This window comes from Scyliorhinus canicula, chromosome 1 (genome assembly GCF_902713615.1).
Source record: "Scyliorhinus canicula chromosome 1, sScyCan1.1, whole genome shotgun sequence".
Lineage (NCBI taxonomy): Eukaryota > Metazoa > Chordata > Chondrichthyes > Carcharhiniformes > Scyliorhinidae > Scyliorhinus > Scyliorhinus canicula.
The window spans coordinates 228,450,828-228,473,905 of NC_052146.1; the positions used below are offsets into that span (position 1 = coordinate 228,450,828).

General features: G+C 43.4%; 1 protein-coding gene across 1 annotated transcript in view; it reads left to right on the top strand.

Annotated features, from left to right (window-relative positions):
• Positions 1–23,078, top strand: part of LOC119972310 (protein transport protein Sec23B) — a 75,641-nt gene that overhangs the window by 12,580 nt on the left and 39,983 nt on the right. Inside the window, exons 4-9 of the mRNA XM_038808811.1 lie at positions 4,162–4,248; positions 4,404–4,640; positions 5,724–5,806; positions 9,375–9,519; positions 11,442–11,600; positions 13,304–13,419. Of these exons, the coding sequence (XP_038664739.1) occupies positions 4,162–4,248; positions 4,404–4,640; positions 5,724–5,806; positions 9,375–9,519; positions 11,442–11,600; positions 13,304–13,419 (827 nt within the window). The remainder of the gene's footprint in view (positions 1–4,161; positions 4,249–4,403; positions 4,641–5,723; positions 5,807–9,374; positions 9,520–11,441; positions 11,601–13,303; positions 13,420–23,078) is intronic.

Consider the following 23,078-nt stretch of genomic DNA (forward strand, 5'->3'; position numbering starts at 1 on the left):
TGATGGCTCAACGGCTGGTGATGAAACTGGAGTCAGGATGCGATGTAGCAAGCAAAGCAGAGCAGAGCCGGAGCAACAGAACAGACCGAACCATGTGCGGGGTCTATTCTTATAGGTCCTAGAAGTCCGTGCCCCCTTGGGGCGGTTCTTTTACCTGCCAGGTATCGATTGGGCCTTTCCCAATCGATATCTTCCAAACCCCCCAATCTGAGGGTCGTTCCTCGATGGGTGGGGCGGTCCCTACGGTTCTTTGTGTTGGTTACTGTGGCGCCATTCTGTCTGGGCGTCTACGGAAAAGTATCCATTGATACTTAAATGTTTCTATTGTGCGGGGTCTGGATCTGGATCACCTCATTACTATGCAGATCTGTTTCCATTTGCACCTTTGGCTGAAACTCTGCACCTGGCCAAAAACTGGTTTCTGTACGTGCAGAATGCAAATTAGTCTTCTGCAAACTGCTTGTCCTCACTAAGACTGTTTTTCCCTGCAGTCTTAGCAGTTCTCCATTTTGTAGCCCAGTGTCCATCTTAGATGGCTACAACATTCATCAGGACCGCCGGAATACCTCCCAACACCCCCATTCATTGTGACATATCTCCCCCCTGAATCCATCAAATATATTAGCCACTGAAAAGGCCACCCACCTATTGATCAGCACTGCGGTCCCCCTGGTCCTCGTGTCAAAGCTTGAGCGAAACACCTGCTCCACCCACGCCTTCCTCAGCCATGTCTAATCTTGAACTCTCGGATATGTGATATGCCTCCTGCAAGAAAACAATGTCTGCATTCAAACATTTTAGATGGACAAACACCCGAGATCTATTAATTGGCCCATTTAACCCCCTTTCCGTATAACCAGCCTGGTTGGAAGCCTCTGGCCCCACCCTCCCCACGATGGTTAGCACCCATCCCCCCCAAGCACCAAACAAACAATCCTCCCCACTCGTATCAACCCACCCTAATGAACAAAAGAAACAAAAGCCCCAAGGCGATTCTCCAGGTCGTCAACTTGGCCTTCAATGTCTTCTGCCCCTCTGCCAATATCGCCACCTCTGCCTCCAAGGCGGCAATCCAATCATCGTGATCTGTGAACGTTCTCTCCACCTTCCAGATCGTCGAGCCCTGTACCTCCTACTGTTGTTCAACTCTGCCTAGAGTGGACCAAATGGGCTCATCCACTTTTGCCAAATTGTCCATCACCCCCTGCCTCTTTTTTCTGAATTCTTCCGCCAGAAAATCCATTAGCCTCCGAGTTGTCCATAGAGAGGGCAACAACGGCACAGAGACCTCTGCCGTTTCCTCTCTCCTGCGACACCAAGGCCTTCTGAGTCAGCCGAGGACCCCTTGCTTGACTTGTTCCTCATTTTGTAGCTTCCAGACCACCCACTCCAGAGGGGGAATTCAATCTCTCCAACGACACCACTTTTCCACCTGAACAGCACCTGTTAAACGGGCAGAAAGAGCCAAAAACCAAATCCCCAAGCAGGAGCCACCTTTTGTGCAACCATTCACTTCATGGCCATCACCAGAAGTCCAAACCCAATAGTCGTAACACAGGAGTCTAGTCCAGCTGACTTTATTTGATCAAACTGATTAGGGACTGAGTTGGTTGTGTGAAGATTTTCAGGTTAGTTGTAAGGTACCCATGGAATTCTTCTCTTCAGGCTGCTTTAGGGCAGAGACATTGAGTATCTTCCTGTTGAACATTTGGGCCTTGCAGTGACTTGTTGCTAGGCGGATGTTCATCACCGATGGAGCATTCCATGATCTGTTCAGGTGACATCAGTTCTCTCCCTTGCAGGGATCACATGATACAGACATCAATTAGATCTTCGATCTGAACAATTACATAATCCAAGAGGTGCCTGTGCTATGATCTTTGACGTCTCAATACAGATGCAACAAAAACAAACCAAAAAATCCACAAAATGTTAGAAAACTTTCTAAAGACGAGGAGGTGCATTCATTTTATATGGGATCTCTGAGATGAAACAGTGTTTAAGAAGCGTAGAACCATAGAAAATCTCTAGATCAGACATGGCATGTGATTTTGCATCTGGACTTCTGGCAGAAGAAGGTGATTGTTCTAATGAAGCACCCCCGCCCGCCAAATTTGTTCCTTCAGCTGCCTCTCGAAGGAAGGTGTGTCTAACTAAGGGTGGCGATGTTAAATTGGAGTCTTGATGGCTTGAGTTATAATTGCAATTCTACTTTCTAGACGGTCACTCTTCAGATTATTCATGAGTGTTCGAACATTCCAAGTTGCAAAATTTAAGTTTTTTTTATCGTAAAGGTGGCGATCTCGCAGGAGAAAATGGGGACAGCCTATTTTCAGGGCACCTTTTCTAGTCTTCTCTCCATTTGGGGTCAGCAGAGGCTTTTCTGTTGAGGACTGCTTTGTAACAAATGCCGCTGGCCAAAGACTTCTCTGTCCCAACTCAAAAGTCCAATGACCTTTCCTGCCATCCGTTGCTTGTGTGCAGAATCTTGACTAGGTACTCCCAGATTCACACCCGTATGCTTGTCGCCATTTCTCCATTGTCACACAATCACAGAGCAAAACCTTTTAATCTATTCCATATTTTCTCCTCGTCTATGTTAAGCTCTTTTAATGCATTTCATATATAAATATAATAATAATCTTTATTGTCGCAAATAGGCTGACATTAACACTGCAACAAAGTTACTGTGAAACACCCCTAGTTGCCACGTTCCAGCACCTGTTCGGGTACACGGAGGGAGAATTCAGAATATCCAATTCACCGAACAGCATATCTTTTTTGGGAGGAAACGGGGGCACCCGGAGGAAACCCACGTATACACAGGGACCCAAACCGGGAATTGAACCTGGGACCCTGGAGCTGTGAAGCAACTGTGCTACCGTGCCGCCCAATATACCTCCCGGGTGCACCTTTAAGGTGTAGTGTAGAATTCACATTTTCTAAGGCCATGATGCCTCCAGTCACTTTAAATCAACCTATTTACATGTGTACAGTTGATATCATGGTTGGCACGCAGCTGGTGCACATATCTGCCTTCGTGCATGTGCTCCTTTCAACTTACAAAATTTCAAGACTGCTTTCTGTTTGTAAAGCATAGTGGTATATTTAGAGACCATTCTTGATGTCAAAATGCTTTTCTGACATATCCAATAAATCCAGTGGGTCTATTGATCACTTAGATGCTAACAAGTCTGTGCAACCTACCTCTGCTACTAGCAGATCTTGTTTTTGAGTATTTCCCATTGTTTTCTAGGTCCCTGAGGGCAAGAGGAATTCTCAAAAGAATGTTCATCTGACCCTTTATAACTTTCGCAATAAACAAGAAACTTCCTTGTAGGCAGTGAGAAAAAATTAAAATCAAAATGATATTTCTCAATGCAGATGCAACAAAAACAAACCAAAAAACTTACAAAATGTTAGCGGTTTTGCGGTTCTTTCATTTGACAGCTGGAAGAGCACTGATATACTCTTGAAAACTTAGTCATAAGACTAGGAGGTGCACCCATTTTATATGGGATCTTTGAGTTGAAGCGGTATTTAAGAAATGTAGAACCATAGAAAATCCCTAGTATCCAGCCGATTCTGGATGGAACAACTTCCAGTAAAATTATCAATAACTTTATACTGAGTGTGTGCAAATTGCAGTGGGTAATCTCTCATTATTAAATTGTGTATTCTTTTTGATCTTCTGCAGCTTGGTGATTGGATTGTTTCAAAACTATAACCAGTAAATGCAATTTTATTTTTGAATATTGGTCAAGAACTATTTCTGTTCAAATCAGTTTTGTTCAGCTCAGTAATTGAAACTACTGTTCAACAATTACGTGTAACAAGTTGCAAATGATCCTATAGTCAGTACTGTCAGCAGCCATTAAGACTAGAATTTGCAAAAGATATGTAATGGTTGTTATATGAAATATCAACACAACGTGTAACAATGGAATTTTCTTGCTATGCCCCCTTTGAATTATGGAAATATCCATCAATGCCACAGTAGATTTTGCCCTTCCAAACATTGTGTGACAAAGGAATTTTGTACTATTGAGTATCATGCAAGTGTACTAACACAACCTTAAGATATATTGGATTAAATAAGAGTTTCCTGCACATCTAATGACATTATTGTGTTTTTGATTTTACAAATTATCTGTTCTGCAGTTTTCACCATCTTACTCCGGCATTTCTGAAGTAAATCAGCCGGCTGAACTATTGCCGCAGTTTTCAACTATTGAATATGTTGTCCAGGTAATATCAGAAACGTATTTTAATGTTTTAGAAAATACTTTTGCAAATGTGATACTTTATTTCATAAAGTTATATCTTATTTTTATAAGTTTAATTCACTGAGTGGTGTCCTATTGATAGCTGCATTAATGATCAATTCATTGTGTGTTGAGCAGCGAGGTACGCCTGCCCCTCTCATCTTCCTGTATGTGGTGGACACTTGCCTGGAGGAAGATGATCTTCAGGCCCTCAAAGAATCCCTACAAATGTCCCTGAGTCTGCTGCCTCCCAATGCACTAGTTGGTTTGATTACATTTGGACGAATGGTACAGGTCCATGAGTTGAACTGCGAGGGGATTTCCAAAAGCTACGTCTTCAGAGGCACAAAGGACCTGACGGCAAAACAAATACAGGTGTGCTTGGATGGCTGTTTGAATGTTCAAAGATGTCATTTATATTATTTGAAGTAAATCTCTTCAGCAAGTAGTATGGATATTTCAGCTTTCGGGAGTTTTCTCCCCCTATTTACAAAGCTTTTAAGTCACAAATTGAATTTATTGCAGGTCAAACTTTTGTAATTCTCCTCTACTCTCCAATTATAGTGTGTAGTTATTGTAATTATGTGACTTAGATTCTATGATATTTGCAGTTCTTTGGCTAAAGCTAGCACTTGGAAAGTCTGTACCTATTACCTTGTGCTTCCATGGATTCTTCTAAGCACAAATATTTTGAGAAGGTAATTTGCGCAACATAAGATGGGCAATGCAGTTTTTAAGATTGCAGCAAACATTTAGTTTGTTTTGTATTTTTCTTTAAACAGAGTTTGTTGAGTTAGAACCATAGAATTCTTACAGTGCAAAAGGAGGCCTTTCGGCCCATCTAGTCAGCACCGACTCTCTGAAAGATCACCCTACCTAGGCTCACTTCCCCCAGACTGTTGGAGGAAGCTGGAGCACCCGGAGGAAATCCATCCAGACATGGGGAGAAAGTGCAAACTCCACAGTCACCCAAGGCCGGAATTGAACCAGGGTCCCTGATGCTGTGAGGCAGCAGTGCTAACCACTCTACCCCTCAGTTCAGCTAAGTGAAAATACAGTGTTTACATATAATTCAGTAAATCAATCTGGAACACTCTGTTAATACTCCCCCTAACAACTTTTATTCGGCTCTCTCACATTTTGAGTCTAGAAACTTATGGTGCGATCAGCTTCCGTTTTGAAATTATTTTCATATAGGGTTGAAAAAATTACTACTTTTCATCATCCAAATTTTATAAAAATGTCCTGGTGAGGTTTTTCCATGCTGATGAGAAATAAATTGCTGCTTAGTACGGTGTTCACAATCTTCAAACTACTAATATGTTTTTATTTTGTTATGATAAAATACCTTTGGGAGAGAGTTGTTGAATATTCACTAGCTCCATGCTCCCAAACCACTAAGTGGTAAGATTAATGTCTTGTATAAGTATTTTTTTTTAATTTTCTCACTTTGATTAGGATATGTTGGGTCTCACAAAGCCACCTGCACCAGTTCAAGGAAGGGCCCCTCAACCACAGGAGCATCCTGGTATATCCAGCAGGTATAATGACAGCAACTAGCTATCACTTTTTTTTTTCAAGCAACACGTGACACATTTAGAATTTAAAGGAAAATATATTTCTAGAGATGGATGGGGAGGGGCGCAAAGTGGAGGACCTGGCAGGATTGAATAAGGTATTCCGGGACTTCTATCGCAAGCTGTATACTTCGGAGCCGCCGGAAGAACCGGGGGAGATGAAAAGGTTTCTGGACGGGTTAACATTCTCAACAGTAGGTGGGGGGCGAGTGGATGAGCTGGGGGCCCCGATTAGAGTGGAGGAGGTATTGGGGGGCCTAAAGGCCATGCAGTCAGGGAAAGCCCCGGGGCCGGATGGATACCCAGTAGAGTTTTATACGAAGCTCTCTGAGCTGGTGGGCCCGGTCTTGGCGAGGGTTTTTAATGAGGCAAGGGACAGAGGGACCCTGCCGCCAACAATATCGCAAGCCACTATATCACTGATATTGAAGAGGGGTAAAGACCTGGAGGCGTGCCGGTCCTACAGACCGATCTCCCTGATTAATGTTGACGCCAAGCTCCTGGCAAAGGTACTGGCGGTTAGAATTGAGCTCTGCGTACTGGAGGTGATTGGGGAGGACCAAACTGGGTTCGTGAAGGGTAGGCAGCTGGCGGCCAACCTGAGAAGATTACTTAATGTGATAATGATGCCCCCGGCGGGCAGGGAGGTGGAGGTAGTGGTGGCGATGGACGCCGAGAAGGCCTTTGACCGGGTGGAGTGGGACTATCTATGGGAGTTGCTCGGACGGTTTGGGTTCGGGGAGGGACTGGTGAATTGGATCAAATTATTATATCAGGCCCCAAAGGCCAGCGTCAGGACTAACAGAGAAGTGTCAGAGTACTTTAGGCTGTACCGAGGGACCAGACAGGGCTGCCCGCTCTCCCCGCTGCTGTTTGCACTGGCCATAGAGCCGCTGGCGATTGCGCTGAGAGCCGCAGAGGGATGGAAGGGGATGGTGTGGGGCGGGGTAGAACATAGGGTCTCTCTTTATGCGGACGACCTGCTCCTGTACGTGTCGGACCCAGTGGCCGGGATGGGAAGTATACTGGGAATGTTGAGGAAGTTCGGCCAGTTTTCAGGATACAAATTGAATATGGCCAAGAGTGAAATGTTTGTGGTACAGGCAAGGGGCCAGGAGAACAGATTGAGAGGGCTACCATTTAGGCTGGTTGAGGAAAATTTCCGGTACTTGGGAATCCAGGTGGTGCAAGACTGGGGCAGGCTGCACAAGTTAAATTTGGCCAGGGTGCTGGAGCAAATGAAGGGAGAGTTTCGGAGATGGGATGCACTCTCGCTGACAGGGAGCGTGCAGACTTTAAAGATGACAATCCTCCCTAGATTCCTGTTTGTTATTCAGTGCCTCCCGATCTTTGTCCCACAGTCCTTCTTCAAAAGAGTTAACAGGATGATCATGAGCTTTGTCTGGGCGGGAAAATCCCCGCGGGTGAAGACGGCGATGCTGGAGAGGAACCGCAGCGAGGGAGGGCTGGCTTTGCCGAGTCTGATTAATTATTACTGGGCGGCCAACATCGCTATGATAAGGAAGTGGATGGTGGGTACGGGGTCTATCTAGGAGCGGGTGGAGGGGCTTCGTGCAGGGGCTCCAGCCTGGCAGCCCTGGTCACGGCTCCTCTACCGCTGCCGCCGGCCAGGTACTCCACCAGCCCGGTAGTCGTGGTGACCCTGCGGATATGGGGCCAGTGGAGGAGGCATGTAGGGGAGATGGGGGCGTCGGTTTGGGCGCCAATCTGAGACAACCATCGGTTTGCCCCCGGGAGTATGGATGGGGGGTTTCGAGCATGGGCCGGGGTGGGGAGGGTGGGCGATATGTTCCTGGAAGGGAGCCTTGCGAGTTTGAGAAGCTTGGAGGAGAAATTTGGTCTGGTAAGGGGAAATGATTTTAGGTACCTACAGTTGCGGGACTTTGTCCGTAGACAGGTCCCATCCTTCCCACGCCTCCTGCCAATGTGGATCCAAGACAGAATAGTCTTTAGCGTGGAAGAAGGGGAGGGTAGAGGCTCTGATATTTATAAGGTGCTCATGAGGGAGGAAGGGTCCCAGACGGAGGAACTTAAACTCAGATGGGAGGAGGAGCTAGGCGGGGAAATGGAGGACGGGCTGTAGGCAGAGGCCCTGAGTAGGGTAAATTCGACCGCAACATGTGCCAGGCTCGGCCTGATTCAATTTAAGGTCGTTCACTGGGCCCACATGACGGTGGCTCAGATGAGCAAATTCTTTGGGATAGAGGACAAATGTGCTAGGTGCGCAGGAGGACCAGCGAACCACGTTCACATGTTTTGGGCATGCCCTAAGCTTAGGGGGTACTGGGAGGGATTTGCGGGCGTCATGTCCCGGGTGCTAAAAACAAGGGTGGCGATGGGTCCAGGGGTGGCAATTTTTGGGGTTTCAGAAGACCTGGGAGTCCAGGGTGAGAAAGAGGCCGATGTTTTGGCCTTTGCTTCCCTGGTAGCCCGGCGACGAATACTATTGGCATGGAGGGACTCAAAGCCCCTGAAGACTGAGTTGTGGCTTTCGGACATGTCGAGTTTCCTGGATATGGAAAAAATTAAGTTCGCCTTGAAGGGATCTGTACAGGGGTTCGCCCGAAGGTGGCAACCATTTATTGACTTCTTTGCGGGAGAGTGAGCGTCAGCAGGGGGAGGGGATCTTGGGGGGGGGGGGGGGGGGGAGAGAGAGAGGGGGAGGAGATAGAGTAGAGTAGGAGGGATAAATTGGCGGGTAGTACCGGTGGGAGAGGAGCGGGCTTGTACAGTAGGTTACGACTAAAGTATTGAATGTACGTGGATGTTTGCACATTTTTGCCTTTTTTGCTTTCTTTCTGTTGATGTCTGTAACTGTTTACAAAGCCAAAAACTACCTCAATAAAATTGTTTATTTAAAAAAAAATATATATATATTTCTAGATGAATTTTGGGTAATTTATTTCCCTATGTACCTCCCTCATTTGCTAAATATTTCTCAAAATTAAGTAATTTCAACAAGAAAGCTTCTGTTGCATGTTAAATGAAAGTTCAAAAATTAACCTGTCATTTAATGTTTGTTCTCCGATGAGCAACCTTTTTATCAATCTGTCACTTGGAACTGGGATTCCAAAGAGATTGCCTTCCCATCCCATTTAAAATAGAATCACGATAACGTGCATAATTTTCAGAGCTTCTTCACAAAGATTCTCTCCTTTTATTCCTGACTAAATTTTATTAGAAAATATAGTATGTTTATTCCAAAACACAGTAGTATTTTCAGTATCAGTTTATTCAGTCTTGGTAATAAGGCTTTTTGACAATCTCAAACAGTCTTATTGAGCCAACCCATAATTAGAAAACAACTAAGAAATCAAATCCTTGGGCGCTCATGCCAAATTTAGTTTATTTCGGATGGTGAGATTTAAGGTAAAATATCCTAGTTGAATCCTTTAGTTACCAATTCTTGACACTTCACAAAACTGAATAGCTAACTGACTAGCACTGTTCTGATAACGTTTGCTTATCGAAGAATACTCCAGTTTACACAGATGATATGCTATTTTTTAAGGTTCTTACAGCCTGTTCAGAAGATTGACATGAATTTGACAGACCTGCTTGGAGAACTTCAGAGAGACCCATGGCCTGTATCTCAGGGCAAAAGACCATTGCGATCTAGTGGCGTGGCCTTATCCATAGCTGTTGGTTTGCTGGAGGTAATGAGTTGCAGGGTTATGTGATTATTTTTGTGATATTACACTATCAAAACTAACAGAAGCTTCTCCATCTTCATAGTGGATTATTGCTTGACATTTGGTCCTTTTTAAAGGACTTTGTTAATTAATTTCCTTTGGCCAGTGCTCATATCGGACAGCTTTCTGTTGGTATCTAAATATATGTAAAATTTCTGAAAATGTAAAATATACTGTTCCAGAGTGGTTCTCGCATGGGACCATCAGACAATTTCTCTAGATCATCTTCTGCAGTGAAGTAGGTAAAACTGAGCACACACGCTTCTGTGTTGCCCACATTCAACAGCTAGTGAAGTTTTAAAAAAAAAATTCCAATTAAGGAGCAATTTAGCAAGGCCAATCCACCTACCCTGCTCATCTTTGGGTTGTGGGAGATGAGACCCACGCAGACACGGAAACAATGTGGAAACTCCACACAGCCAGTGACCTAATGCCAGGATCGAACCCAGGTTCTTGGCACTGAGGCAGTAGTGCTAACCACTGTGCCACCATGCTGCCAGCTAGTGATTGTGGATGGAATCTGATTTGCAAATGGGGAACAGGCCATTTCATTGGTTCACATGTAGAAATCCTTGAATGAAATGAAATGAAAATAGCTTATTGTCACAAGTAGTCTTCAAATGAAGTTACTGTGAAAAGCCCTTAGTCGCCACATTCCGGCGCCTGTTTGGGGAGGCTGGTACGGGAATTGAACCGTGCAGCTGGCCTGCCTGCCTTAGTCTGCTTTAAAAGCCAGCTATTTAGCCCAGTGTGCTAAACCAGCCCCGATGCAGGCAGACAGATCAGAAACAAAAGCATTCATTGTATCTAATACATTATTTTTGGATGCATTGCCCTTTATTTTCTCCCATATTATTCTATGATAGAGCGGAAATTGGCAACTAGTTCCCAAACCTTTGCCACCTTGGAATTTCCTTCTCTATCAACCAGTGGAGATCTTGGACATGATTCAGCGGCCTCTTGCGAGATTCAAGACACTCAAAACATCTTGGGAGATACAATGGAAGCTCGCAAGGCGTCGTGATCTGGATCCCGCTCTCTCCGGGCGAGATCCAGGTGTGTAAAAATATGTTTGTCAGATTCATCTAGGTCCCGGGATTCAATGGCGCTCGGGGGACCTTGCCAAGGCGCCGTTTAGTATTGGACCACACAAATGTCGACCACCCGGGTGGGTGTTACTGCCAGTCTGGCAACGACAAGGTGCCAGGTGTTGGGCCGGAGTGGGGGGGTTGGTTCTCGGGCGCTCGAGGATCCCGTAAGTAAGAGGTAATTTGGGTGAAGTAGGAGGGGAATCCTGAGGCCGCTGAGGGGGTTGATAAATCATGGCTGCCTTTAAATATGGCATCCGATCCGCAAGATCGCCAGTGCAGGGAATGCCTTAAAAGTGTGGCCTTGAAGGGGAGTTCCTTGCCAAGGCCAAAAAAGGGAAAGTGAATAGTGCTGAGAAAGACCCCGCTAAACCCGCATTCAGCGGCTTTAACTCCAGTCGGCTGAATCGCGGCCCTTGTCAATCAACACCTAGATTAGGAATAAATGTGTGCCAGTCGGCAGTGTTCAGTGCTGGATAGGTGCTAATTTATGGGACATCCAGTGGAGCAATTCATCTTGAAGAAAGAAGATACATAGATACAAAGAAGAATTACACTGATATTTTTCACTAACCAAATTTGGGAATGGGTGAACGGAAAATTTTGAAATAATTTATGTGCGAGAAATCTTTTTGTTTACTATGCTTATTGCTAATGCAGTTCTGCTGTTCCAAATTGTTCTGTGAACGTAAGTGATGCTGTTGAAGATGTACTGGCTTTAGTTTGGACCATTCATTGGTTTATCTTGATCTCTTGTTGCATGAAATGAGTTATTAATGATTGAATGCCTTCCTTCAGGGTAGTTTTCCTAACACTGGAGCTAGAATAATGTTGTTCACTGGAGGACCACCTACCCAGGGGCCTGGTATGGTGGTGGGGGATGAACTTAAAGCGCCCATTCGTTCCTGGCATGATATAGAAAAGGACAATGCCAGATACCTGAAGAAAGCAACTAAGGTGAGTCCATTGATTCTTTATTTTAGTTTTCCATAATTGCCCAGAATATAATTTAATTATTTGAATAGTTTCTGATATGTAAGATATAAGACTGGGGGGTAGATAATCTATTCGTCAAATATCTTTTATTCTGAGTGACAGTCTAGTCATTTTGGATTATAAATACTTATATTTTGCAAAGACACAGATTGCTGGTGAAGATTATCTTGCATACGAACAAGGAGCAGGACATGGTCATTCGGCTGCTTAAGCCTGCTCAGCAATTCAATAAGATTGTGGGTGATCTGATAGTAACCTCAAATCTACATCCTGTCTACCCCCGATAACTCTTGCTTACCAAGAATCTAGGCTCTTCTCCCTTAAAAATATTCAAAGACTCTGTCCACCGCCTATTCAGGAAGAGAATTCCAAAGGCTCTCAACCCTTTGAGGAAAAACATTTTTGCCTCGTCTCCATTTTAAATGGGCAACCTCTTATTTTTAAACAGTGAACCCTAGTTATAGATTCTTCCACAAGAGGAAACATCCTCTCCACATCCACCCTGTGAAAACCCCTCAGGATATGAAACGCAATTGTGAATCTGTTTCTAAAGGAGTTGCATTTAATCTCCTTCCACATTGTTTTCATGCAGTGCATTCCAGATCATAGCTTGCTGAATTTTAAAAAATATTTTCCGTGTTTCTCCTCTGACCTTTGTGCCAGTTTTATGTCTTCTGGTTACTGACCCTCCTGCCCTCTGCAATGGTTTCTCCCTACTTTTATCAAAACACTTTTAATGATTTGGTTACTACTTTCCTGTATATTAAATTCTCAACTTGCCCACCAATTTCTTCACTTAGTGCATGTTACAGACAGGCTGGAAGGAGCCAACTTGTTCCAAGCCCTCAGCTAGTTTCTTTCTGGGATGGTCATTGAGACAAGTCCAGTAGAATCCCGATTAAAAATTACCTGCTGATTTTCCTCTCTCCAATGTCTGATTACTGCTTGATAATACTTTGCAGAGAGGTGATTGAGTTAGGAAATTCAGTCGTTGAGAAATTTCTGATTTTAAACAAAATGGATGTACTGAAATTGTGATAGTGAATTATCATTGCACTCCCAAATCGTTGATTCGAGTAGCTCTGCTAACACAAAAGGTTGTGTGTTCTCATACCAAATTCCAATATTTGAGTATTTAATCTCAATTGATGTCTCAGCATGTGCTGGGCAATTGCAATATTGAGTGATGTGCAGCCATTAAACCAAGACCATGTCTGGCTGTCCAAAATTGGACGTGCACGTTCTCATGGTACAATTTGAAGAGCAGGAAGCTCTGATATCCCTGGCCAAATATTCTTTCTTAAAACAAAACTGCCAAAAAAAAATTTATTTGATCATTTGTTCGTTCATTTGCAATTTTTGGGACCTTACGGTGAACAAATTAGCTGCTATGTTTACCTGCATAATAGTGGGTACAACTTTTAAAAGCAATCACTCTCATACCCTGAGATGTGATTCGAGTTACATAAATGCTCTCTTCTTCATTCTTTAATTTGCTCTTTCTTTGGAAGGTCACTTGCTTTCACTTCCAAAACCTTTCCATCAAAACTCTCATGTATGACCCTTTTCATCTCCAAACTTGATTACTCCAATGCTGACCTTGTTGGTGGCTTTGTTCCTTTTCAGATACTGTTTTGAAATTTTTAAACAATTTTTTCCTGCAGCACTATGAGGCTCTGGCGAACCGTGCAGCAGTTAACGGACAATGCATTGACATCTATGCTTGCGCCCTGGATCAGACTGGTCTTTTGGAATTGAAGTGTTGCTGCAACCTAACTGGGCAAGTGATTACCAAAGAAATTAAATACTGTAAGGTCTAACTAACTGAAGAAGGATACCAGCTCTTAAATGCTGCAATGCAATGTTTAATATAGCAGAGGTTTGTGGTTGTATAACTTGTAAATCAGTTACTTTTTTCCCCTAATTCCCCTAAGATGTATATATTTTTCATGTTATGAGAGACCAATCAGGGTACCTGATTATGCAAAATTCTGTGTCTTCATTCAAACAGACACTTGCTTGACATGAACATTCAGAAAATGATGGGATGAAATGCAAGCAATTTTATCCACTTACATCTCAACCTTTAGATTCTGAGGCCCCTGAAGTTTGTTTAAAAATAATTTTTCTTAGTGATGGATATTGCACTGAAAAAATATACATGTTGTGAATGTAATTTGATTGTAATTGACAATCTGTAGCAGGAAGAAATATAATAATTACAAGGTGAGGAAAGCACCCTGGGATAGGGTAATATTGGACTTTGGATCAATTTGGAATTTGGGTGCAAAATGTTTTGGTTGCTTACTGTTCAAGGGCGGAATCTTGTTCATTTAGACCCTACTAGAATGGCATGACCACTTTCAGGTTAGGAACTCTAACAATTAAGGGCAGCACGATAGCACAAGTGATTAGCACTGTGGCCTCACAGCGCCAGGTTCCCAGGTTCGATTCTCTGCTGGGTCATTGTCTGTGCGGAGTCTGTATGTTCTCTCCGTGTCTGCGTGGGTTTCCTCCGGGTGCTCTGGTTTCCTCCCACAGTCCAAAGACGTACAGATTAGGTGGATTGGCCATGATAAATTGCCCTTAGTGACTAAAAATAATGGTTAGGAGGGGTTATTGGGTTATGAGGATAGGGTGCAAGTGAGGGATTAAGTGGGTTGGTGCAGACTCGATGGGCCAAATGGCCTCCTGCACTGTATGTTCTATGCAAGTGCAAATGGGTCTCCAGTGACGGGCATCCTTACAGCCACTTGTGATGTGTGGCCACCTGCTCCACAGAGAATAGTGACCTACTAATGCTTAGACATGTAGGCCCAATTCTGGGTGTTTCTTCCTCCTTCCAGCTAGATCTCTGCTTCTAGCCCTTCTGCCCCACGGAGGGGCATGTGGTTATGAGAGGTAGCTGGTGCTGCTGTGGTGTTGCTTCTGCTATTGAGGCAGACGGTGATGGTGTGATCTCTGCTCCTGGCCCTCGGCAGAGATAGAGGATAGAACTACATAAGCTGCTCATGCTGTGGGGAAGGTTGGCAGTAAGGAAATTGCTAAACAGGTGAAGTGTCCCCAGGAATTTGACATTCATTTATTAATCACTGAATGCATCTTGGAGATGGAGTGCTTTCAACAGCAGTCTCTTATTGGCCATGACTGGAGTTTTCAGCTTCCCAGCTTGTTAGTTTCACTGCGGAAGCTCCACTGCTGTGCACTCACCTCGATGATCTTGATGAGATGCAGAAACAGTGTGGAACTCCTACACTGTTGGGAAAGAAGGATTCCGGGCTTAAAAAAGTTATTTTACTACCAATTTTAATTCCCTCAATTGCTTTGCTGCCAGACCCACAGGGGCTCCCCAATGAATTCTGAACCTGTACTAGGGAAAATCTGAAAGCTGTTGGGATCATCCCAATATGATGTCAATTTCTGGAACTTTCCCACCACACGTTCTCCAGGTGCACATCCACCTGGCTGAAAAATGTTTCTGCTAAAAGGAATTTGTTAATTAAAAATGCAAAATCTTCCATGAACAATGGTAATCAGTCAGAATAATAGAAGGTAATTGTTCATATTTTTCTTTTCATTATGAAATATTTTAATATATTTTAGAGGAGTAACTGAGTACTGTTTTATTACGGCCGGCCGCTGAATATGGGCTTACCACAAAAAAAAAGATTTTTTAATAAGAGCATCTAGCTTTGCATCTGTGGTGGTCTGATTTTTAAATCACTAAAAATGACTTCGACTGAAAAACATATTAATTTAATTAGTATGCACAAGTCAGTTTTGTAGCAAATTAATTGTTTAAATATGTAAATATAATGTTAGCATGCTTGTTTGTGTCAATGTGCCTCCGAAAATAAGCTTGTTTTAATGGACTCTTTGGGTGGCCATAAATGTGTGTGAAACAGGTGGAAATAGTTATGGTTTGTTACAACCGAGTGGCTTGCTCAGCCATTTCGGAGGGACGTTTAGTGTCAGCCGCGTTGCTGTGGGTCTGGTGTCACGTGTAGGCCAGACCAGATAAGGATAACAGATTTCCATCTCTAAAGGACATTAGTGAACCAGATGGCTTTTTACGACAACCCCATGATCACTATTACAGAGACTAGCTTTTAATTTCAGATTTATTCATTAATTCTACTAGCTACCATAGTGAGATTTGAACTCCTGTTCCCAGAACGTTATTCAGGATTGTTAGGAAAGAGTTGATGTTCCCCACTGCTTAAGTTAGAATTAGAGCTTTAATTATTCAATAGACCACACTTATTGTTTGATAGAAACAATATAGGGTCCCAGGTTCAATTCCCAGCTTGGGCCACTGTCTGTGCAGAGTCTGCACGTTCTCCCCCTGCCTGCATGGGTTTCCTCCAGGTGCTCCGGTTTCCTCCCACAGTCCAAAGATGTGAATGTTAGATGGATTGGCTGTGCTAAATTGCCCTTAGTGTCCAAAAGAGGTTGTTTGGGGTTACGGGGATAGGGTGGAGGTATGGGCTTAGGTAGGGTGCTCTTTCCAAGAGCCAGGGCAGGCACGATGGGCCGAATGGCCTCCTTTTGCACTGTTAATTCGATGATTCTGTATGAACCTTTACATGGAAAACAAACAAGCCTTTGTATTTGGAAAATACTATGGACTTAACAATAGTGTGCAGACTGTGTAAATGGTATCCCATTAATGAATCCTAATTTTTCTTGTAAAAAATTAAAGAAGTAATGTGAGCATCAAAGAACAAAGAAAATTACAGCACAGGAACAGGCCCTTCGGCCCTTCCAGCCTGCGCCGATCCAGATCCTTTATCTAAACCTGTCTCCTATTTTCCAAGGTCTACTTCCCTCTGTTCCCGCCCATTCATATACCTGTCTTGATGCCTCTTAAATGATGCTATCGTGCCCGCCTCTATCACCTCCGCTGGTAAAGCGTTCCAGGCACCCACCACTCTCTGCGTAAAAAACTTTCCACGCACATCTCCCTTAAACTTTCCCCCTCTCACCTTGAAATTGTGACACCTTGTAACTGACACCCCCACTCTTGGGAAAAACTTGTTGCTTTCCACCCTGTCCATACCTCTCATAATTTTGTAGACCTCAATCAGGTGCCCCCTCAACCTCCGTCTTTCCAACGAAAACAATCCTAATCTACTCAACCTTTCTTCACAGCTAGCACCCTCTATACCAGGCAACATCCTGGTGAACCTCCTCTGCACCCTCTCCAAAGCATCTAGGAGAGATGGTAATGTCCTTCTGGTAATGTGGCGACCAGAACTGCACGCAGTATTCCAAATGTGGCCGGACCAAAGTCCTATACAACTGTAACATGACCTGCCAACTCTTGTACTCAATACCCCATCCGATGAAGGCAAGCATGCTGTATGCCTTCTTGACCACTCTATCAACCTGCGTTGCCATCTTCAGGGGACAATGGACCTGAACTCCCAGATCTGCACATCAATTTTCCCCAAGACCCTTCCATTGACCATATAGTCCGCTCTTGAATTTGATCTTCCAAAATGCATCACCTCGCATTTGCCTGGATTGAACTCCATCTGCCATTTCTCTGCCCAACTCTCCAATCTATCTATATTTTGTAGTATTCTCTGACAGTCCTCCTCGCTATCTGCAACTCCACCAATCTTAGTATCATCTGCAAACTTGCTAATCAGACCACCTATACCTTCCTCCAGGTCATTTATGTAAATCACAAACAACAGAGGTCCGAACACGGATCCCTGTGGAACACCACTAATCACCCTTCTCCATTTTGAGACACTCCCTTCCACCACTACTCTCTGTCTCCTGTTGCCCAGCCAATTCTTTATCCATCTAGCTAGTACACCCTGAACCCCATACAACTTCACTTTTTCCATCAATCTGCCATGGGAAACCTTATCAAACGCCTCACTAAAGTCCATATATATGACATCTACAGCCCTTCCCTCATCAATCAACTTTGTCACTTCCTCAAAGAATTCTATTAGGTTTGTAAGACATGACCTTCCCTGCACAAAACCATGCTGCCTATCACTGATAAGTCTATTTTCTTCCAGATGCGAATAGATCCTATCCCTCAGTATCTTCTCCAACAGTTTGCCTACCACTGACGTCAAGCTCACAGGTTTATAATTCCCTGGATTATCCCTGCTACCCTTCTTAAACAAAGGGACAACATTAGCAATTCTCCAGTCCTCCGGGACCTCACCCATGCTCAAGGATGCTGCAAAGATATCTGTTAAGGCCCCAGCTATTTCGACCCTCGCTTCCCTTAGTAACCTGGGATAGATCCCATCCGGTCCTGGGGACTTGTCCACCTTAATGTCTTTTAGAATACCCAAAACTTCCCCCTTCCGTATGACAGCTTGACCTAGAGTATATAAACATCCAACCCTAGCCTCAACATCCGTCTTGTCCCTCTCCTTTGTGAATACCGATGCAAAGTACTCATTAAGAATCTCACCCATTTCCTCTGAGACCACGCATAAATTCCCTCTTTTGTCTTTGAGTGGGCCAATCCTTTCTCTAGTTACCCTCTTGCTCCTTGCATACAAATAAAAGGCTTTGGGATTTTCCTTAACCCTGTTAGCCAAAGATATTTCATGACCCCTTTTAGCCCTCTTTATTGCGCGTTTGAGATTTGTCCTACTTTTCCGATATTCCTCCAAAGCTTCATCAGTTTTGAGTTGCCTCGATCCTATGTATGCTTCCTTTTTCATCTTAGCTAGTCTCACAATTTCACCCGTCATCCATGGTTCCCTAATCTTGCCATTTCTATCTTTCATTTTCACAGGAACATGTCTGTCCTGCACTCTAATCAACCTTTCCTTAAAAGACTTCCACATTTCAAATGTGGATTTACCCTTAAACAGCCGCTCCCAATCCACATTCCCTAGCTCCTGCCGAATTTTGTTATACTCTGCCTTTCCTCAATTTAGTACTCTTCCTTTCGGACCCCTCTTGTCTTTGTCCATGAGTATTCTAAAACTTACGGAATTGTGATCGCTATTCCCAAAGTAATCACCGACTGAAACATCAACCACCTGGCTGGGATCATTCCCCAATACCAGGTCCAGCATGGCCCCTTCCCGAGTTGGACTATTTACATACTGCTCTAAAAAAACTCTCCTGGATGCTCCTTACAAACTCTGCTCCATCTACGCCTCCAACACTACACGAATCCCATTCAATGTTCGGGAAGTTAAAATCTCCCATCACAACCACCCAACGGGCAGCACGGTAGCATTGTGGATAGCTCAATCGCTTCACAGCTCCAGGGTCCCAGGTTCGATTCCGGTTTGGGTCACTGTCTGTGCGGAGTCTGTACATCCTCCCCGTGTGTGCGTGGGTTTTCTCCGGGTGCTTCGGTTTCCTCCCACAGTCCAAAGATGTGCAAGTTAGGTGGATTGGACATGATAAATTGCCCTTAGTGTCCAAAATTGCCCTTGGTGTTGGGTGGGGTTACTGGGTTATGGGGATAGGGTGGAGGTGTTGGCCTTGGGTAGGGTGCTCTTTCCAGGAGCCGGTGCAGACTTGATGGGCCGAATGGCCTCCTTCTGCACTGTAAATTCTATGATCTATGATCTATTGCTCCTACATTTTTCTATAATCTGTCTGCATGTTTGTACCTCTACTTCATGCTCGCTTTTGGGAGGCCTGTAGTAAAGTCCCAACAATGTTACTGCACCCTTCCTATTTCTCAGCTCCACCCATATTGCCTCAGTGCTCGAATCCTCCATCGTGCCCTCCTTAATCAGAGCTGTGATATCATCTCTGACGAGTAATGCAACTCCTCCACCCCTTCTACCTCCCTCTCTATCCCTCCTGAAGCATCTATACCCTGGGATATTCAGTTGCCAGTCCTGCCCTTCCCTCAGAGAACAAGAGTCTAGAAAACAAAAAGTTGATTGTATTAAAGTTTCATCGACAATCATCCATCTTCCTGAAGATTAAAAATTTTGCTCAGGGATGCGGGTATAGATGAAGAGTATACTAAACTTCTAGAACATAAGAACAGCCTTTTGCGCAGCACCGTCTGACAATCCAGATACACCGCATCCACAGAACAAGTAAGCGATAGATGTGATATATTTAAGAAATGTTGAAGAACACCATTGCAACCCATAGTGAGTGTGCCCTTGGTGACGGATTGTAAGGAAGTTACGTCAATGGATATGGGATAAAGAAAAGAACATTTTCCAATTACACTTTAAAGACTTGGCAATGAGGTTTAGTCAGTCGACAATTATACATTATAAAGAAAATAATTATCGAACAGATAATGGAAAATGGATAGAGACCAGACTAGGGCCACCGGCAAAGCTCCTCACTCATAACGAGGGGAATTTGCTAACAATGAATTTCGGGATATGCTTGAGAACATGAACATAATAGTTATGAATACATCTGCAGAAAACCCATTTAGTAACGGGGCTGTGTGAGATAAATCGTTCTGTGATAGATTAAATATTTCTTAAAATGTTGGGAGATAGGCCAGATTGGCTTTAGCGTGGGCTGACCATACAGAAAATTCAGGAGGGTTACAGCCCATATCAGTTGATTTTTGTTAGAAATCCCAAAAGTTCTTCAGTTATACTGAACTTCCTCCAGTTTGGGAGGGGAGCAGGATTAGCACTACCTTTTCTAAGGACTTGAATGCACTGCACACGAGCAGAAGAACATTCCTTAAAGCAGAAATTTCAAAGAATTCTGAGAGCTTTGAGGCACCATGCACGGCCATCGGAAATTACTATCAAATAAGGAGACGGGCATTATGGATTTAATGAGTGGAAAGGTCCAGGAAAGGTTATAGCTATATATGGTATAACAATCCTTTTCAGCATGGAAATCAGATTGTTCAGGTACACTCATCATGATTAATGGACACAGATTATAAGTTTGCGGAATCAAAAGGGGTTATGGAACATGCTGAGGAACCAGGTGCCTATCATACACTAATGTTACAGATTTATGACGACTAGATCATGGAAAGTGACAAGGTATCTGAAGAAGGACATAGTAATTCTGGCGACCGGATTAAGCTATTTACTGGAATTAAAGGAAAGCTACCAAAAATTGGCAGAAGAGGCCAGTCAGTGGAAGGATGCAACTATCGTTGGTAGAGCAAGTAAAGCCATCAGAAAATATAAAACTGGTTGAATGCATAAGATAAAGGGAAGGAGGTTCGGCTCGTGGTTTGGGAACATTAAGTACAAAAATGGAGAGTAGTTAGTGTGCCAATTAGCGGACAATAGGTCTGGCAGTAAACATGCCCACAGGAAAGATCACGGACTTGAAAGAAGATCCCAATATAGCAGGGGGAGATGAAGCAGTAGCTGTCCGGAATGAGATACAAGGGAGAAATTGATACAGACTAGGAATGCTACAAGGAGCTCATACTCGAGAGGCCTTAGTGCTATCCATCAAATTGGATGATAAAATATATAAAACAGCAAGAACTGCAAAGTAGGAAATAATTTGGGGTGTACACTGAAGTCCCAGATAGGGGACAATGTGGTCTATCTCGTAGGTGGATATGCACATAAAGGGTGCTTCCTGATGGAACTTGAGACCAAAGCCAGGCTGGCGGCACAAGGTTTTTAAGAAAATTTGGGTGACCAAGATGTAAGGGTAGATTCACCTATGGCAGGAAAGGTTATTTTGAAGATCATCTTGGCTCTGTGCTTGAGAATGCAAGTCGATAGATATAAAAGCTGCTTTCTTACAGGGACATCAGCTTTGTATTCCGGAAGTTAAATAAATGTGTATATGGGTTGAATGATGTCTCCAGAGTTTGGTATTTCTCTGTGAGCTTTGTTTTGTTAAAGCTGGGCTATCTTCAGTTGAAAGCAGTCCCTTGGATGTTTTATTGGCACCATGGAGGAAACTTTTGGACATCTTCATGATGCATGTAGATTGTTTTTGTAGGGTGGTAACAGCAAATTTGAAAATACTGTTTGTTTTTTAAAAAAATATTTTTTATTCGCCTCCTTTTTCTCATTTTCTCCCAAAATTTACACCCGACAATAAACAATAATCAGTAACTAATGTAATGTCAATGCCCATATCAATAACAACGATCCCATCCTTCCACCAAACCCCAGAAAATACTGTTAATAACGGGCTTAGAATGGAATTCAAGATTGGAAGTCAGGCATCTGGTGCATTCAAATATATTGGGTTAGAAATCAGGCAGAGTGGTTAGCATGTTACGCTACAACAGCGGCCTTCTTGGAGAATATTAACCCCATAGCAATTATCACTGAAGGATATGGCTGTATCTGAAAAGGAAAAATTGGTACTCCAAAGTTTATTTGGGCAGCTGAATCGGTTAACTAGACAATCAAGACTGGACGCCAATTTTTATGTTTTTGGAACTAAGCACTAAAATGAACGATCCCAAAGTTGATGAAATTGATTGAGCAAACAAAACATTGGCAAAATTAAAATCAGAAAATTGTGTTTTGAAATATCTATTTTTAGGTAATATTAGACAACTGAAACTGATTCGTTGACGAGCATCTTGTACTAATCTGTCATTGTTTTTTGAGTGCAGAAGGATTTATAATTTGGGGGAGAAAGGTAAATATTACCCTTTGGCATGGGAAACTAAAAAGATATGAAGAGTGGTAAAAAGTACATAGGCAGTGAAGGCAATAGATATGGCATTTTGTATATTCAGGATCTGGACAGAAATTTTGATTGGGATAGGACATTCATGAACAGTACCTATAGAGTGTCACACAGACAATAAGTCCCTTTGAGAGAACGTCCATTCAACGAAAAAGGTCAGTGGAAAGAGATTATGGATTGACCTAGTGAGCCTAAAATAGATGCTAAAGAACAGGGAGATTGATCAGATCAGGTGGGTTGATAGCTGTTACCAATTATCTGACTGATGAAAAAAGCAGCTAGCTCAAAGAAGGTATTGGGAATCGTTGAAGGGGGGATGTATTTTCCTTTAAGCAAGAGAATGTGAGGGTGGATTAAAAAAATTGCTTATGAAGGGGGAATAGATTGTAGAAAAGAAAAGACATATATTCTGTGTTAATTTAAGTCAAACTTTTCCTTTTCCCCCGTGCTTAAGTTAGAAATGGAGCTTTAATTGTTTAATAGACCACACTTATTGTTTGATGGACTGCACATATATATAATTGGGAAACGGGTAGCACAGTGGAGTTGGAGTAGAAGTGAAGATCATAAGACATAGGAGAAGAATTAGGCCACTCGGCCCATCGAGTCTGCTCTGCCATGCAATCATGGCTGATATTTTTCTCATCCCCATTCTCCTGCCTTCTCCCCATAACCCCTGATCCCCTTATTAATCAAGAACCTATCTATCTCTGTCTTAAAGACACAGATTTGGCCTCCACAGCCTTCTGCGGCAAAGAATTCCACAGATTCACCACCCTCTGGCTGAAGAAATTCCTCCTCTTTGTTTTAAAGGATCGTCCCTTT